The 17,539-nt window shown below is 39.3% G+C and overlaps 1 protein-coding gene across 14 annotated transcripts in view; it reads left to right on the top strand.

Annotated features, from left to right (window-relative positions):
- Positions 1–17,539, top strand: part of MAP3K4 (mitogen-activated protein kinase kinase kinase 4) — a 65,536-nt gene that overhangs the window by 46,258 nt on the left and 1,739 nt on the right. For 13 of the 14 annotated variants that reach the window (XM_072927172.1, XM_030268411.4, XM_030268408.4 and 10 more), the window contains 8 exons: positions 1,815–1,915; positions 2,980–3,060; positions 4,561–4,752; positions 5,390–5,460; positions 7,628–7,744; positions 9,876–10,035; positions 16,665–16,787; positions 17,328–17,434. In XM_072927172.1, coding sequence (XP_072783273.1) covers positions 1,815–1,915; positions 2,980–3,060; positions 4,561–4,752; positions 5,390–5,460; positions 7,628–7,744; positions 9,876–10,035; positions 16,665–16,787; positions 17,328–17,434 — 952 coding nt within the window. Of the gene's footprint in view, positions 1–1,814; positions 1,916–2,979; positions 3,061–4,560; positions 4,753–5,389; positions 5,461–7,627; positions 7,745–9,875; positions 10,036–10,926; positions 11,039–16,664; positions 16,788–17,327; positions 17,435–17,539 lie in introns of all 14 variants that reach the window. The other variant, XR_012055137.1, reaches the window with a different exon arrangement.

Raw genomic sequence — 17,539 nt, 5'->3', positions numbered from 1 at the left:
ATATCTGTGAAGAGTTGAATGTAGGAACTTGGTAAATCAATTGTACTAGGCAGTGCATAGTGCACTAATGCCACCATAGTTATAGTAAAGTTTTTTTTAACAACAAAAATCAAAAGAAAAAAAAAACCCACTGTAGTATAACTAGAAATTAAAATCGAAAGCATCAATACTTGGTTGTTTACATAGAGCTTTCTAGTAATTATACATTTATGCTAGGTTTATGTTTATGATCTTTTTAAATGGTCAATTTTTGAGCTAACTGTGGTTATTATTCATAATTTTGTTACTTAGCCAGGGCTGGAGCCAAAATTTATCTAGCATTCTTCTCTTTTACTATAATTTTTGCCTAATAATTTGCATACAGACTTTCTGGATCAATAAAAGGTGTGGATGTCTAAGATAGGCCTGAAATAGGGTTTAGGCACCTGCATTTGAAACTGTGGTGCTTAGGCTTGTTCAGCTGCTGCCTCATTTTAGAGGTGATGTAGCTTTGCTTGTTTTTAAGCATTTTGTGCATCAGGAATTGTTGCTGTGTATATGCTTAGAACCACTTTACCCTTCTTGCTCATTAAAACCTCAACTTCCTGAAGAATAATGAGGATTTTCACTAGTTTAGTTTCAATTCCTGCTCAAACTTATAAAATCTGGCTGGGCAGTAGTAGGAAGTGCAAAGCAAACATTGTATGAAGAATATTTACATGGGAATAGGTCTTCTGTCGTTTGGGCTTCTGTTCTCAAGGTTGTAGTGATGTTTTTCTGTTATTTTTGCGCGTTTTTTTAAAACTATTTTTAGGTAATACTCAGATACAATTTGGAAACAACTATGGGACTAGTAGTTCTTTTATAAGTGTGTGTGGACCTTGTGATGCAAAGTATCTTTCATCTTTTTGTAGTTGTTAGCTTTCAGTGAAGGATTTAACAATGTTGCCCACTTTTCAGTAACCTGTATTCAGTATTTTGGCTCATACCTCTAATATAGTATGGTTAAGGAGACATCAGTCACAATTCTTCCCCATCAAACTTCAAGAATTGAAGGGGAACCTTTTCCAAAAGGGTAGAAAGACTTTCACAAGGAATTTACGTCTCTAAAATGAGTGGACTAATTGTTGTTTGGGACTGGAGGAAGATGGCTAAACACCTAAGAATTTAAGTCTTGTTTCTCTTAATATTGTTCTCCTTTCTGTTCAGCCTTCTTGTTCATCTGGCTCTTATTCCGAGGCATCTGATTCCACTCTGTGCTGTCTGGAAGAACTGGGGCCTCTAAGCAATCAGGCTGCTGTCCTTTAACAGTGTTCTTCCTGTCAACCAGCTTATGTTTCTTTCCATTGGTTCAGACTTAATGACTATGGACTGTGACTGCATTTGCAGTACACTAGGCACGTTGAATTCAGTAACTACATTTCGTCTGATGATGTGGCTCACATTATCACCCAGCTGAATCACATCTGATTGTATATCCAACCCTGGCACAAGCTGCATCCTGCAGCATCTATCTTAGTAGTAGATTACAACTCATGAAAATGGATTCTGTTGCTACAGGCAAGAAACAGTTTGAAGTAGTTTAGGCTTTGGAAGCTTAGGGCTTTTTCATACAGCAGCATAACTAAAATAATCTAGAAAGTCCTTATTTGAGAGAAAAAGAACATAGAGTTTTTTTCTGTTCACCTTTTGGTATCAGTTTTTCTGTCATGTTGCTTTCATGGTTCATATCCTAGGCTTCAGAGGTTCTGTCTCCTAAAAACTGCAGTTAAATTAGCATTGCACTAAATAAACACTAATGACAAGTAATTTAGTATGATGGCTCTTTTTAACAGGGGTTCCAGTGTCCCTGAAAATGATCGACTTGCTTCAATAGCAGCTGAGTTGCAGTTCAGATCCCTTAGTCGTCACTCCAGTCCCACTGAAGAGCGAGAAGGTGATTGTCACAGTAACAAATTGTAACCTGGATGTGCAGATGCTTTATGTCATTAACGTATTTCTCTCTGTTCCCAGCTCTTACCCTTTCCAAAAATTTTTTCACCTCATTGTATTCAGAAATCTTAGATTTTTAACTTGTGGGCTTATATGGTCACAGGAAGTCCTTTTTTTCTCAGATATATTCATTATTCTCTTGCCATTCATATTGTTTCTGAATTGTATCTGAAGGGATTTCCTGGTGCTTTACTGAGTTCCAATGTTCAAGATGAAATTAGTAATACGATTTCTGAATTATATACCCCACTTGATAGTAAATTTCAAAGCACTGTTAATGAGATATGAACTGGATCTATCAGGACAGTGAAGTTCTTTATTCCTGCAGTATTCTTTTTACAAATACTTGCTGTTGTTTGAATCCTGGAAGAAGGGACAGTATGTGTGACTTGATGTCCTGATCAGGGCTTCTCTGTCAGGTTTCTCCAGCCCCTGTATATTTATTGCAACAAATACAGTGAAAGATTGATTGTGCAAATTAAAAGGAAGGACAAAATCTGAAGCAAAATAGAGTTGATATTGTGGACATCCACACTGGATTTCATAGAGAGAAATGCCTTAAAAATTATATTAAAAGGTGTGGGAGATATTTTTCATCTTTGTTAGTTTTTAAGCAAATGTTGAAAATATGTCTGCCTCATGCTTATTCCATTTTTTGGGTATATATATTAAAAGGAAGGTGTCTTAGGTTGGAATGAATACAAATCTTTTTCTAAGGAACCTTAGAAAATTGTTTTCCTACAGATATCTTGCATATTTAATTCTGAGTGTCCTGGCTTTAAGTACTTCCCTAAGTTGTGGAAGGAGATCTCTGTTTCTATACAAATGAAATTCTATTTTATAATTTATTTTCTGAAGAGAAGTCAGTTTTGATTTCAAGAGCTTATGTTGCTATACATGTAGGGCTATTAGTCCTATATGTAGGACTATTTTTCAGCTTCTTCTGGAAATAGTGGCATAATCTTTACTACGAGATAAAACTGCTTTTGTCCTCACACATTTCTCTAGAGCCATTGTATCCAAAAGGAGATTCCAGTGGTTCATCCCGCCGGAGCTGGGAGCTCAGAACGTTGATCAACCAGACCAAAGGTAGGTGTTTAGGAGTCACTGTAATATAATGTCTGTTAGACTAGTGCTGTACTGAAAGGTTTGATTTTATTGTGGATTGCTAAGAAGTTTTCACAGCTTTATACACAGGAAAGATCAAAAATAGAACCCTGTTTGCAGGTGTGGGATATTGCTAACAGAATCACAAGATTTACTTTTTGAGATAGGAGTAACTAAACTTTATAAAAGTTAATTCCTTTCAGTTTCTGAAAGGAACTACCAGCGTTTTACAAAACTGAGTTCATTTATTACTATATAGAAATAGCAGAACTTTGCTATCCCTATTCAGTGCCCAATTATGACAGTAGGAAGCACTTCCTCACTTCCCTAGAGCTCTCCCCAGTGTGGGATTTTCCAATTTTAGGTGTGTAATAGTGTGTGTCCACACTGTCTCCTAAATTTAAGGATATTGTGGGGCTCCTTCCTCTCTGTCTTACTACTCATTTTCATGAAACTGAAAGTAAGTTGATCTCTTCAGACACTTCTGTACTGTGATCAATACATGAAGCTTGTTTGCATATATTGTGGCAAACATGAATGTGAGAGTAGAACCTCATGAAACATGAGAAAAACGTTTCTGCCACATTGGAAACTGGCCTCCTTATGTGTGTTACACAGAACACAGGAAGAATTACAAATTCTTACTCTGAAATCTAGAACTCAGAACATAAATACTGAATGAATTTCAGTTTGTTTAAACTGACAAAGAAGAATGAAGGAAAACTTGAAAATTCCTAGAAGATTGCTGTAATGGGAACTGGTTTTACTGTCCACTGTGAATAAGACAAAGATTTTGATCTAAAACTATAGCAAGGCATATTTGGTATAGCAGAACTAGTATTGACTGTGGGTAGGGGAATAGAATATATAGTTTGGGAGTATCATCTCCATCCTTTGGAGACTGCCAGGAGCAGGTTAGACTACTGGTGTCAGCAGTAACAGATGTATAATTTTTGTGCTTTACTAAGAGGGGATGAACTAACACTGCCCTGAGATCTGTTTGGTCTCACTCACTAGGATGCTGTTTCATGATAAGACTTGAGAGCTGGAATTTCTAATATGTCTTAATCTTCGAAATAGCAGATGCCAGGGCTCTTTCAAGAAATCTCTCATATTTCTGAAGACAAAACCTTACCTGTCTTTCTTTCCTTAGTGCTTTTATGACCCTAACATATTTCCGCTCTCAGAGCTTAGTTGCAGGTCAAATGCAGACAAGTGTGCTGCATTTCATAAATGTGATTTCCTTGAATCAAGTAAGAGATGATTAGGAAAGCATCACTGTTCCCATTTTACCTTAGTTTCGTATGTGATTTGTAAGTGATAGTTTCATATGTGTTTGTTAAAATGTCTTATTCTTTTCCTATATCTTAATTAGACTCATAAAATAGTTTTAACTCTGGTTACTTCATGTGATATCAAAAGATAACACAATATAATGGTGAATATTTCTCAATCAAGGAAATTGTTCATCACTCTCTTTAGACACTGCTTCCAAGCAAGCCCCAATGGAAGCTGTTCAAAGGTCTGTTCAGTTGTTTGAAGAAAGGAGATACAGAGAGATGAGAAGGAAGAACATCATTGGCCAAGTTTGTGACACACCGAAATCTTACGATAATGTCATGCACGTAGGTTTGAGAAAAGTGACTTTCAAGTGGCAGAGAGGAAACAAAATTGGTATGTTCTTTATACTTTCATTTATCTAGCTAAAATACCAAACTTCATATTTTTGAAGGAAATCAAAGACTGTGTTTAAAAGTCTTCTGTCTCTGCATAGGTATTGTCAACTTTACTTAAACGTTAAAATATAAAATATTGTTTTGGCTAGGGTTTTCTTAATGTAGAAGGTCACTGACATTTTCATTGGTCAAATAACAGGAAATAAGGAGAAGGACTTGGTTAGGACTATTACTTAGGTATGATCTTGTGTTACCTCCTTGTGTTTAAACCTATAAAATGTTCAAGTTCTACATTTGGAAGAGCCAGATATATGAATGGAAATTAGTTGAAACTCTGGGATTTAATTCACCAATATTATTGTCTCCCCCATATTATCATATTTTACTCTCTGGTTTGGGATTTTGGGAGAAAATATTTGTTCTTTAGAAGTTTTCTTTCAGGTCAGCCGATTAATGTTTTTACTTTCATTCAGCTTGAACTCAGGGCTATGAATGTGGTATTGTTACAGTTAAAAGCTACTTGGAGTTGTAAACGAAAAGGAAGGTAAAAAGCAGTGATGTTTCCTCATTGCAGTTGATGTACCTGTTGCTTGTTGAAGGCAATGTACTGAATTTTCCTTAACTTAACTTCACAGGTGAAGGCCAGTATGGGAAGGTGTATACCTGTATCAGTGTTGACACTGGAGAGCTGATGGCTATGAAGGAAGTGAGTACTGTGAATACAAGAGTTACTGCTGCCCTTGTTTTTTTCCTAAACCAAATGTGGGTGACGTAGGGGGTATTGAGGGTTTCTGCACACTGCTGTTAGAAACGGGGAAAGGATGGGAAGACAAATTGTTTCTTCATGTAGCCATAGCTGCTGTTAGCGCTTTTTCCTCAAGTTGCTTTTCAGTTTATAATTTTCAATTTAAATGTTTATAAAATGGATAATGTTTTCTTTTAGTGATCCCATGGGATGGTTGTGAATTTAAATGAATGCTTAATATATGTGAACTTCCATTAAGAGATTTTAAATAATTTTGAGACATTAGTGAAGACTGTACACAAATTTATATTTTACTTTGCACTGTTTCTTCTCACATTTTATTACTTTTTTCTTCATTCCTTAGAGCAAAAGATAGGAATTGTGACATCAGATGTTTTTCACCTTCTCCTGTAGTGTGAGCTAGGTTGAGTCACAAAACTGCTGACTAACTTGGTGGGTACAGAAATCTAGTTTTCAGGATAGAAGTAAAGCTGTGTAGGTGTAGAGATCTGTTTCCCCTCTAACACCTCGTGGTTGTTTTTCTTTTAAATTATTGTTTAGTTTTAATGCATTTCCACATCTTTAGACAACTACAAACATTAAGTGTTCACAGCAGTTACTGTGACAACCATTGGATGTTGCAGCAGTTACAATTTATGAGCCAGTTCTTACACATACACACATTATGTATGTGTAGAGGTGTAGGTTATATATGTGCCAAGGTGTAGAAAAGCAAGACTGAGCTTGTGCTTAACTTCTTGTACCATACTCAGTCACTGACTAATACCAACACTTGAGATTTTGTTGCTGTTGTGTTTCTCTCCTCCTGATAAAATAACATTTCCATCCCTCCCCATCAGCTGCACTCTGTTTCTATAATTCAGAGTTGCTTTCTAGATGCAGGTGCTGTTTAGTATGTATAGATTAGTATGTATCTTCTCTTTAGCAGAAGCTGAAGTAAGCTCCTAAATAGATCTTGTTTGGGAGATGTTTGTTTCACTAGGCTTGAATGAAAACTCTTTGCAACTTCCAAATAAAAGACTTTTCTGGATTTCTTTAAGAATAACTTGGGGGAAGATAGATTTATTGATTTTTTTTTTTTTAACTGGTTGAGAATACTGCATTCCCCTGCCCTTGCACCAAGGACACTCTGGTTGTATTACCTCAACCACAGTGTCATTAAAATGACTTCAGATTATAATGGACAAGCTTTACTACAAATACATAGTATTGAACCTATGCATTAGGGAATATGTAAAATACTTGAATATCATTTGTCACCTTTTTGTAATCTTCATATATTTAATTATACCACTGCTTGAGTACAAACTGTAATCCTGGAATTGTTACACAGAATATAACAATCATAACATCCTAGCAACTGAAGGCAATATATGTGCATTTATTTCTTTAACAGTTGTCCTGTACTCAATTAATGAAGCTTCAGTTTTCTAACAATATGGTAAAAGTAGCATCTTCCATAACTTGCTATTCATCTTGCTTATCTTTGCATGGTTAGAAGACTTAAATCAGTTTTTCAGAATAGCTGATGATGTTTATTGTCATTGAACAGTCCATCACAGCATATTGTAGAAGTAATGATAACCTGTTTCTTTCATCAAAACTTTTGATTATATTTGTTTCATGCCTCACCTTTTCTTTGCAGTTGCCTCATTCTCATTGAATAAACTCCTCAAAGAGATCACTTAGACTCTGGTGATGAAGTACCTGGCAGAAAATCTTTGTTGAATGATAGCTCTCTAATGTTGCTTTCAGATTCTCTTGTATTGTGTCTGTCTACCACATTTAAACTAGAAGGCAAGCACAGAAGAGATGTATATGTGCACATGAGTGTATTGACACATTTAAGTAACATAATTTTGCTCTTCTGAAGTTTCTAAATCATCATAGGTGTAGGTTGTTTTCCAGAAATAGCTTAGTGTGCTTTATTTGTTTGAGTTTGGAGATGGAGAGGGGTAATTTGAGGCTTTTTGTGTGATATGCTGTTTAACAACAACAACAACAATAAAAGCTTTTTGTTGCGTTTGAGTTTGGGATGGGTTGTTTGCTTTTTTTGTTCCTTATTAATTTGAAATAGCAGCAAAATAATGACAAATCTTTCTTGCAGATAAGATTTCAACCTAATGATCACAAAACCATCAAAGAAACAGCTGATGAACTGAAGATTTTTGAAGGCATCAAACACCCTAATCTAGTTCGTTATTTTGGTGTGGAGCTCCACAGGGTAAGAAAACATAAATTATTGGGCCTTTTTTATGAGGCAGAGTGAAAATTTTAAGAAGCTTTGCATTATTGGAGGTTTTAGTCAGGTTACCTCTGTGAATAGCAATGTGTCTTTTTTCCTCTGGATATTGAGGTCTCTGAAACATAGAAGAGACTTTGGAACTGGTACATAAACAGAGGAGGCTTAAAATAAGTGAATAGAGTGAGTAATGCTGGAACTATTCTATGCTGCTACTCTGTTGAACTGGTCTAAAAGCAAGTTATATCATATATGGTATGATAATTTCTGTATGTAGATAAAGACTAGACAGGCTAAAACCTGTCCCTTTTAGCAGCAAAGGTCTAAAAGCAAGTTATATCATATATGGTATGGTAATATCTGTATGTAGATAAAGACTAGACAGGCTAAAACCTGTCCCTTTTAGCAGCAAAGGTTGTACTTTTATCATGTTGATTCCTGGAAAAATCTTCTGCTGGCATTTAAATCTTGATTCCAGACAAGTATTAGAATTTGGATAGCATCTCTTCAAAAGGAAAAAGCAAGTTTTTGTGCTTGAGCAGCAAAAGTAATGAAATGTATTTTTCTATGGAGTTGGATTCCAGAGTTGTGTGCTGGGATACTCAGCTTGTTACTGCTCTGTGCTTTCCACATGCTCTTCCCCCTTGTGAGTCTCAAGTCCTCATGTCTTGCTGGAAAGTGCTGCTTGGATTTGACTGGTTTGCTCAATATGGAAGAAGTTGTTTTGGTGACCCATTGCTGGTTTAGAAGGGGACAAAGGCTGCTTTCTGCAGTTCTCTATTTGAGACACAAATTTGGGTGTCTGTGCCACTAGGTCATTGGTTTTTTGGACTAGATTCTAAGTCTCTTTGATGTCTTTGACATCTTTTTATATTAATTCAGTCTGCTTGAAATCTGCTGGGCTTGGAGACAGAGTGGCAACAGAAACCTAATTTTTTCCTTAAAGTGAGTTAGAGTTGGTATGCTTGTTCAAGCAAAAAACTTGCCCATTTCAAGCAGTTAACATATGATACTGCAAGAACTGAGTCAGAGAGCAGGGATAGAAAAACAAGCCCAAAACATAATTTCGTGCCCCTTTTTTCCCTCCTTCTCTAAATAAGGAAAGAATCTCTATAAATTGCCAACGCTCCTCTCCCCGACGCCCTTCCTCAGCCCCGGCTAGCTTTTCTGGGGGGAGGTGCGGGCAGGTTTCTAGCGCTTCCCGCTGGACCCTCGCGAGCTTTGGGAAGTGCTGTCGGAGTTCCAGAGAGCAGCCAGTGACCCCACGGCGAATTACGAGGAGAGTCTTTCTCTGGGGGCGAATTCCGTTTATTGTAATCCAACGGGGAATACAATAACTTGAAGGGGACCAGGCGTGCCGCGCCGGCATTTGCCAGAAAGGCGCGGGCAGGGCGGAACGCGCTGGAGCCAGCCAGAAGAAAGCGCGAAACGAATCGCGCAAACTAATTAAATATGGAATGGGGGAAATCTGAACAGCCAATGGGGTAAAACTGCAGAGGGGTTTGAGGGTGGTGGGATACGGGGGTACATCCAATGAAGGATAGACAGGGGAAGGGTCCCAGGTCCTTTACCAATCACCCGGCGTCCCGGGTGGAAGATTCTAGGTGGATGGGAAGGGACACCGAGTGACAGACAGGCATCTGGGGTAAACAGGGGGATGACTTAGCACTTTTGGGGATAACGGACACGTGGGGGAAAGGCGGGAAAACCCAGGGAGAAACCATTACAGAACTGGGGAACATGGAACAATCCTATACATAATACAAATGTAATAAAACATAAAAAACACAACTGCACAATAAATTTCTGTGTAATACACCTGCAAGGTTTCCAAAGTATCATTTGCTTGATGCCAAAGCACTGTATTTTTATATCACCGAATAGTATCAGTTATGCAGAAATGATGCAGATAGGCATGTAGCAGAGAGTTTCCATAGCTGTGCAGTAGAATATTAGATACTTCATGGTAAGTGATACTTTCATTAAGACATTACATGATACTTTTGTTATTTATTTCATGAATAATGAAGGATGTAAGGAAAACTGTATCTTAATTTCGCGTTTAAAAGATAAAAATTATACCCAGTGAAATCTGGTTTGCTTCCCAAAACAGGAAGAAATGTACATCTTCATGGAATACTGTGATGAGGGCACTCTGGAGGAGGTATCAAAACTGGGCCTTCAGGAGCATGTCATTAGGCTGTACTCAAAGCAGATCACGATTGCTATCAATGTACTACATGAACATGGTATTGTTCATCGAGACATTAAAGGTAATGTTAACCAAAAAGGTAATGTGGTTTCAGTGTTGTAGATGAGAGCAGGGGGAAGGATGGGGGCATGTATTTGCATATTTAGTGTGCATTATCTATGCAACCATTATTTGTATAAAGCCTTCTATTAATTTTTTCAGTTTACGAGATATTGAATAGTTTCATGCTTTTTCTTTTATGTGTAGATTGTAAAAAACATTCACAATTGTCATTTCAAACTCATAAATTTTGCCCATGATTTATATAGTTTTCTTGGAGGTTGTTAAGATTATTGGGGATTTATCTAAACTCAGTTATTAGTCCTTGCATTTTTAGCACTAATGTACTGAGTTGTGTAATGCTGTTTTCCTTCTTGTCTGTGCAAATAAGTGGCGTTTTCTGGAGCTGGCAGGCAGTGTACAGTGCTAGAGTTGTTCATCAGAACTTTTCCTTGTGATTCCATTTTCCCAAAGAGTTTTGGAATTTCAGATGAACGGCTGATTAAACTTAGTAACAAAGCTGTTGTTAAAAGAACTTAAGTGATTTTAGGATATCCCTTTATCTAGTGGCTTTTTTCTGTACATTTATCTTCTCGTGCCTGGCTGTCAGCATTTGCGTATGTAATTAGCAGACTGAAACTACAGTAACCAAAGGGGGGTTGGGCTTGGCATTTAAGATACCCAGTGTCAGTCCTCATTTCAGGTTCATTTTTCTTTTTCTGTGCCTTCCAACAACATCCTCCATGTCTGGTTATCTTGGTTTTGTTAGTCTGGCATATTTGGCTCACCGATGGCAGGAAACTTAGGCGAAGGTAGGGGAAGCAATGCACACAATATGCCCTGTGAATGCTCATTTTGTGACAAGGCAGTGCAACCCAACGATGCTGGGTTTCTATGTCCCTCTTGCTCACAGGGTTTTGAATCACCGCAGCAGTGTAGGAGGTTCCCAGTTGCTCTTGGTCGTTTGGCCTCGTGCTTCTCATTTGGGAAAAGAACTATCTACGATCCAGAGGCCTTCCACCCAGGTAGGCCACTCTTGAGTCAGTTTTGGCTTTTTTTTTCCTAGAAAACACTTTCCCTCATTCCCATTCCCCAGCAATCTTACCTTTTCTGGTTCTCCTTACTCACCAAAGGTTTCTCTCCATATCTTGTGGATATCCCTTTGTGCTTTTCACAGTTCCCTCTTTGCCCTTTTCTTGATCATTCCTTGTCCAGGTTCTGCTTAGCTGGATTATGCTCTCCTGGAAGCTCGTTGTGATCAAAATCCAAGGCTGGCTGACAGGGATTTCTTTTGTGCTGCTCAATGTCATTGCTGATATCTGTATATATTTCCTAATAGGTCTTCTGCTCTTCAGGGAAATGCATGGAGTGAGACAAGCTGTTTAACAGAACTGTAATATTGTGTTACCTGAGAGCATTTCTGTCGAAACAGGTTCCTTATGTCAAATGTTGGAGTGTTTCTTGAGAGTGACAGAGGGTCACTGCAGGCACATCTGTGTATAGACCTTCCTGAAACTCCATGGCAGAATATAAACACAGACCACAGAGGGTATTTTGACAAAGGTTACTTGATGCATTGGAAGTCTTTTGCTTATTGACTTCTTTTATGCTAACATTCATCCCGAAGTTTTCAGGCTAACAGCAGTAAAGAACACTCTAATTTTAATTTTATCTCTTGAGTAGACTGGTACTCTTATTTTTCTGATAGGGAAGAATGACATTCAGACTGTTAAAACTACTTTCCAATGAAAATCTCGCTGTCAGATCACACTAGATCTCTCATAGCCAGTTTGTTTAACATCACTGTCGATCTGTTTCTTTCAGCAGCAGATAAACAATTCTTATAATGATTGTTTATCTGTATCCTGCAAGACACCTGTACTTGGTGTCTGCAAATACCTTGTGCTCAAAAATAGACTTTTGATTAGTAGTGTCCCCTTGTGCCACTGTCGTCTTTCAGTTGCTATTATGGCATCCAGCTCTATGTGGGTAAAAGACAAAGCAAGATTCAGCTGCCAAAAATATTTTTCAGCCTGTGGTGGTGAGGGCAGATGGAGGGTTATGTCGGCTGGTTATTACATTTGGCTGCAATGCTTTTGCTTAATCTGCATCATTTTGAAAAGCAGGTGGTGCTGGTCTGTAGCAGGAGATAGTCTCTTGTGATACTCTTTTAATCTCTATTCTGGGTATTGAATTTTAATTCCTGTGGCTAAGCCCAGTTTCCTTGGTTAGAATTATTTCATTTTTTTTAAGGAAGCAGTTCTGGTCAGAGATGCAGGATGATGGAATGTTTAATGCTGGAGTGAACCTGTGCACATCTCTGAGCCCTCTGCCCTAAACAGGGCCAGCCTTAGTATCAGATCCAATGACAGATCAGATCAGATTGCTCAGGACATTGTTGAGGTGAGATATATGTGTATCTCCAAGGATGGAGATGCCCTGTTCCAATGACTTACCTATCCCCACTGTGAAAAGCTTTTTTGTGATAGCTCCCTGGAATCTGCAAAGGTTGCTGTTGTGTCCATTGCTGCATGACCATTTCACAGTGTGCCTTTGAGGGAAAAGTCTGTTTCCAGAGTCTAGCTATCCTCCCGTTACACAGCTGAAAACAGCAGTAAATCCCCTGCACACACACTTCCCCGAGCATCCCTTCTTCAAGCTCAGCAAACCCATCCTGCAGCCTTTCCTTGTACACTGGTCTCACCAGCCCTCTGAATATCTTGATGCCACTGTCCTGAGTTTGCTCCAGTGTGTCATTGTCACTCTTGTGCTGGAGAGCCTAAAAAGAAGACACAACACTCAAAAGGTGTTATCTCCTAAGTGCAGAATTGAGAGGAATTAATGAGGCCATGCCTGGTGGATTCTCTTCAGGAGAGAAGGATATGTTCTTGAAGAGTGCTTGGATGAATATAGAAAATGAAAAGATTGTATCTGTAGCTTCAGTAAATCAGAAACCTTGAATGAGATGCCCTATACAAAAAAGTCTTCATCAAACTGCTACTGCATTATTGTCTTCTTGTAATCTTGTTGTTATCTGAAAACTTCTGCTATCCTGTCTTCCTGATGAGCACAAAGGAAGGAATGTCATTTTGCAAGGGCCGGAAAACTGCAACAGGAGTCTGTGGGCATGTGTCATGCTCTCTGAGACTAAGAAAAAAGAGTATGCGGCAGCTGATTTTCTCATCCAAGGGTAGCATTTGTCCTGCTTGTTTCTTGAATGAATTTGGCTGCTGCACTGCTTAAGCACTGGCTGAGCTGCCTCTTTTTCTGGAATTACAGCACAGCCATTAGTGGGGCTTTTTGTACTGCTCCATGGACTCACAGGATTTCCATCAAAACCTTTGGACTATTATGCTGGTGCAGTTTTCACTGCTCTTACTACGGGGCTGATTTGGCAGAGGTACAGGGCATGAAACTTGAGTTTAAATGCTTTAGGTTTGGGATGCTCTAGCAGGAATGTGGCTTTTGACACATTCTCTTCACAGTGTACCCAGGAGGACCTGTGGTGTAACCACAGGAGGGCTGTGCACAACTGGGCAACCTCCTGCCTCTGCCAAGTGCATCCAGTGATGGTGCTTCAGACAGTGCACGTGTAGGGGGAGAGAAGGAAAAGATGGGGGTGGTCTCTTTCTGCCATTTTACTCATAGTCTTTGGTTGTATTTTGCCTGTTAAGCATGTGGATGTGTAGGAGTTTCGTTATTCCCAGTAGTGTTAACTGTCAAAGGTAAAAAAGCATCAGACATCTTCAAAGTACTGACCTCTTTTCTGCTCTTACATGGGTCCTGCTGGCTCTGTGCAGGTTTCATTTACTGCTTTTACAGACTCCTCCTGCAGTCTGGTCTTGGTTTTTGAACAAGCAGTTTACAAAACAAGCTCCAGTGATACCACATCAGTGGAAGCTGACAGAAAGTGTCTGCAACATGAGTCTTCATGTGTTATCTTGGGATTCTTGCTGAAACTTTGATTCAGTGCCTTATTCCATTTGACAGTTCCAAGTGCTTTCAGGAAAAAGGCTCACAGGAGCTTTCATGGCAATACTTAGGCTAAATTGTCATTAGTTCTCATTAAAAGGGATTAAGTCTAGTTTGCAAGGCCTTGGAAGAAGATTTTGAACTGTATTAAACAAAACTATTCCAGTAGCCTAAATTCTGTCAGAAGATATATTGTTGTACTTCAGCACTGTTGTAGTTGGAAACACTTTGTAGCCTTCTGTGAAATATTCATGTTGCTTTCTTGAGGAATGGAAACACAAGTTTCCAGAACATCCTTGAAAAATTGGTTGCTAGTGAGGACTGTTTTTCCTAAGCTCTTTTTTCAGGCTAAGTGCACCTACTTTCTATCTGACAAGCAACTGCTTGAAAACATTGGAAAAGCAGTTGACAGTTCAAAGGAAGAAGAAGCTGTCACTCTCCTAATGCATTGTCCATACTTAGTGTCCCATCAAGCAGCCTTCTTGTACTGCTTTGTGTCTTTCTGGATCCTTCATTGAAGGAGCTGAGGGATGGTCTACTCAACTCTGTTACAGACACCTGTGATTGCAGAGTGACTCTGAACTTAGGTGCCACTGATGGCAAACTACAGAATCCAGTGAAAGAATTCTGGAGGACGTCCAAGCATCCGAATGCCAGAAGTGGAAAACCATTGCACACAATGTGGCGATAAGCTGTATTCCCTGAATATTAATTCTTTCAGGACTTGTAAAAATCTACAGTAACTAAAGGTTGGAATTTACTTCTGTTAATGATTTTGCTCACTCATCAGTTGCAGTTCTATGTAACACCTCTTGGACTAAGCAGTCATCAACTATTGTCAGAGTAGTCAGTCCTTTGAGAAGTGGGCAGGGTTTTGGCATCATTGACCTGCACTGCCTTTTTTTGAATTGAGCTTTTTGAAGATTCTTTGTATTCTTTATGACTATCTTGATATTGGTTGGGGATGCCCAACCAAGTGAATGGGAAAAGGCTATTAACTAAACTTTGTGTTAATAGCTAAGGCTATTAACACAAAGGAGGAGCAGCCAAGAATTTCTGCACTGATCAAAGTGGAACAAAAGTGAGAAACTGTGGAAGGTTCCATTGAGATGAGCCATTTTTGAATTAATATTTTGTGTGACATGGGAAGAGGTTTATGTGTAGTGAAATCCCCAACATCTGCCTACTCCTGTTATCTATCTTTGCTCAAGGAAGACCACAGCTGAAGCTCTATTTCTGCCAGGTGATACTTGCAACCTATTTGTGCTTCATTGTGGTACTTGAAGAGTCCAGAATGTGGCCTGACATAAGGAGCTTCTTTTGCTCTACCGGTTTTCTGTTGCTGTCAAAATGAATATTTTGGCAGGATGTTGAATGAAAGAAAACCACAGATTGTCAAAATCACTTGGTTTATTTTGTATTGTTCTGTTGAAGAACTCACTTGAAGCCACTTGCAGATTTCCCTTGGAGATTTTTAACTATGCTAGGGAAGTTTGTTCTAGTGTAAGCTGCCAGTATGGCAAGTTATTTTAATGGTAGTCCTACTCCAGAAATTACTCTGGAAGTAAAGTGCAATAGGAGCAGGCACTTGGTAGTATAAGTAATAAAATGCTCTAAACTCTGTTTTGCAAGTCAACTGTGACCATAGGGTCATTAAGGTTGGAAGAGACCTCCAAGATTGAGTCCAATCTTGGACAAACCACCACTATGTCAGACCACCAAACCATGGCACTGCCATGCCAATGGTACACTTGCCATGCCACACTTACAGGGACGGTGACTCCGCCACCTCCCGGGGCAGCCTGTTACAATGCCTGACCACTCTTTCAGTGAAGGAATTCCTCCTGATGTCCAACCTGAACCTCTCCTAGTGCAGTTTGAGGCCATTTGCTCTTGTCCTGTCCCTGGTTGCCTGGTAGAAGAGGCAGACCCCCACCTGGTTACTTCCTCCTTTCAGGCAGTTGTAGGGAGCAATAATGTCTCCTCTGAGCCTCCTTTTTTCCAGGCTAAACACCCCCAGCTCCCTCAGTCACTCCTCAGAGGACTTGTGCTCCACACCCTTCACCGACTCTGGTGCCCTTCTCTGAACGGGCTCCAGCACCTCAGTGTCCTTCTTGTAGTGAGGGGTCCAGAGCTGGATGCAGAGCTTGAGGTGCAGCCTCACCAGAGCACAGTACAGGAGGATGATCCCTTCCTTTGTCCTGCTGGCCACACTATTTTTATTGGCAAGTATGATATCATCTGTCTTGACTCAGAAGAACTGAAGAGGTACTAGTGGGAGGGACACAGCAATGGCCTCTGCCAGGAAGCAGAGTTTAGTGCTTTCAGACTTTCTTCTGAGTTTAGTGATCACAAGGAGAAGCACTGGAATTCCTGAAGGAATCATTTCTTGTAACGAGCTTGTATGGAAAGCTGGAAAGCTGTTTAATTTGCCCGTAATACTTTTTTTTTTTTTTTTTTTGGTTTTTTTTTGTTTGAACACTTGTCAACTTCCAGTACTATTCATGTTAGCACAAGCCCACCCATATGACATCTTTAATGCTGTCATATTCCACACTAATTAAGATCTAAATGTGAATTCAGCTATTATCCATTGCAACCTCCAAGGCTATATTGAGACATCCTCAAATTCATCTCTGGTTTAAACAAGTGTGTCCCATGTTTCATTGTGTTTCCTAGGAGCCAACATCTTTCTTACCTCATCTGGACTGATTAAACTAGGAGACTTTGGCTGCTCAGTGAAGCTGAAGAACAATACCCAAACAATGCCTGGAGAAGTGAACAGTACCTTGGGGACTGCAGGTGAGGAAGCTTGTGCTAGGCAGGTACTTGTCTAGTTACCATGAAGATACATCTGCTAGGAGCCTGGAATAAAACCATGTGTTTCAGGGAAACTTGATTTTACCTTAGCTAGTTTTGTGCTTTACATCCAGAAACCAAAACAATGAGTGAATGATATAATGTGAGAGTTAAAATGGTGTTTGTCTGTAACTATAGAGATGCTGGAGCATGTGTTTTCTGGGGTTGTATTTTTCTCAATAAGGCTGCAGTCTGGAACAGTACTTTTCACCAAACAGCTGCTTAACAGATTTTCAGAAAATGGCAGTCACTGAAAGCATGTACTGTAACAGCATTTTCAGTATCGCTTTTCAAAGTGAAAGACAGTTGTGCTGAAAACATGTCAAAAACCAAGAAACCAGCAAATGGCAAAACTTAGCAAGAAAACCTGAGTAGTAATTCATTGGATATTTAAGAAAGTATTTGGTTTTCCCAGTCAGTCATTTGATGTATATGGTTCCTTCTGCTGTATGAACTGATGGCATCATATATGTTGTTTCAAAGCATACATGGCTCCAGAAGTAATCACGAGAGCTAAAGGAGAAGGGCATGGACGTGCAGCAGACATCTGGAGCCTGGGCTGTGTTGTCATAGAGATGGTCACGGGCAAGGTAACAATGTTTCATGTATTGATGAAAAGCAAACTGTTCTTGCCAGTTTTTCTGCAAATTCTGGTCTCAGCAGTTTGTCACACTCATGTCTGAAAGGACTGGGAT

Source organism: Taeniopygia guttata, chromosome 3 (assembly GCF_048771995.1).
Source record: "Taeniopygia guttata chromosome 3, bTaeGut7.mat, whole genome shotgun sequence".
NCBI lineage: Eukaryota > Metazoa > Chordata > Aves > Passeriformes > Estrildidae > Taeniopygia > Taeniopygia guttata.
This window is presented reverse-complemented; position numbering and strand designations above follow the sequence as displayed.